This window comes from Nicotiana sylvestris, chromosome 6 (assembly GCF_000393655.2).
Source record: "Nicotiana sylvestris chromosome 6, ASM39365v2, whole genome shotgun sequence".
NCBI classification, from domain to species: domain Eukaryota; kingdom Viridiplantae; phylum Streptophyta; class Magnoliopsida; order Solanales; family Solanaceae; genus Nicotiana; species Nicotiana sylvestris.
In genome coordinates this window covers 119,973,440-119,974,669 of record NC_091062.1, presented here as the reverse complement: position 1 = coordinate 119,974,669, position 1,230 = coordinate 119,973,440, and the positions used below count along the sequence as shown (strand labels likewise).

The window sequence follows — 1,230 nt, the reverse complement described above, 5'->3', positions numbered from 1 at the left end:
TGCTTCTCCTTACATGACCAAACCATCTAAGTTGCGCTTCCCGCATCTTGTCCTCAATAGGGGCCACACCCATCTTATCGCGAATAACCTCATTTATGATCCTATCTAACCTGGTGTGCCCGCACATCCATCTCAACATTCTCATCTCTGCTACCTTCATCTTCTAGACATGAGCGATCTTGATTGGCCAAGACTCATCCCCATACAACATTGTTGGTCTGACTACCACTCTGTAGAACTTACCCATAAGTTTCGGTGACACCTTCTTGTCACACAAAACACCGGAAGCGAGTCTCTATTTCATCCATCCCGCTTCAATATGATGTGTGATATCTCCATCAATCTCCTCATCTCCCTGAATAATAGACCTAAGATACTTAATACTCACTCTCCTAGGGATGACCTGCGAGTCCAGCCTTACCTCCCCTTCCCCTCCTTGTGTCTCACCTCTGAATTTACACTCCAAGGATTTTGTCTTAGTCCTGCTCAATTTGAAACCTTTATATTCCAGGGTCTGCCTCCATACATCTAATTGCGTGTTCACACCGTCTCACGTCTCGTCAATCAGTACAATATCATCTGCAAATAGCATGCACCATGACACCTCTCCTTGGATGTGGTGCATTAGTACATCCATCACCAGAGCACACAAAAAAGGGCTGAGTGCCAACTCCTGATGCAACCCCATCATAACTGGAAAATGGTCTGAGTCCCCATCCACCATCCTCACTTGGGTATTTACTCCATCATACATGTCCTTAATCAACCTAATGTAGGCAACAAGTACACCTATAGCCTCCAAACATCTCCAAAACACCTCCCTCAGAACTTTATCGTATGCCTTTTCTAAGTCAATGAACACCATATGCAAGTCCTTCTTTCTCTCGCTATACTGCTCCATCAATCTCCTAACAAGGTAGATGGCTTCTGTAGTCAAATACCCCGACATAAATCCAAACTAGTTCTCGGAAATGACACACTCCTCTTCACCCTTAGCTCTACCACTCTCTCCCAGACTTTCATAGTATGGATAAGCATCTTGATACCCCGATAGTTATTGTAATTTTGATATCACCCTTGTTCTTGTATACAGGAACCATCGTTCTCCACCTCCACTCATCGTGCATCTTCTTCGTTCTAAAAATGATGTTAAATAACCTAGTGAGACAGTCCAAGCCTGCCTTGCCTGCACTCTTCCAAAACTCCACTAGGATTTCATCTGGCCCGGTC

At 44.6% G+C, this 1,230-nt stretch overlaps 1 protein-coding gene across 1 annotated transcript; it reads right to left on the bottom strand.

Moving 5' to 3' along the window:
• Positions 1-295: 295 nt before the first annotated feature.
• On the bottom strand, positions 296-901 carry LOC138871192 (secreted RxLR effector protein 78-like). Its single transcript, XM_070149059.1, has 2 exons — positions 555-901; positions 296-449 (listed from the first exon to the last, which is right to left on the bottom strand). The coding sequence occupies exons 1-2, from the start codon at positions 899-901 to the stop codon at positions 296-298; spliced, it is 501 nt and encodes a 166-aa protein (XP_070005160.1).
• Between the last annotated feature and the right edge of the window lie 329 nt (positions 902-1,230).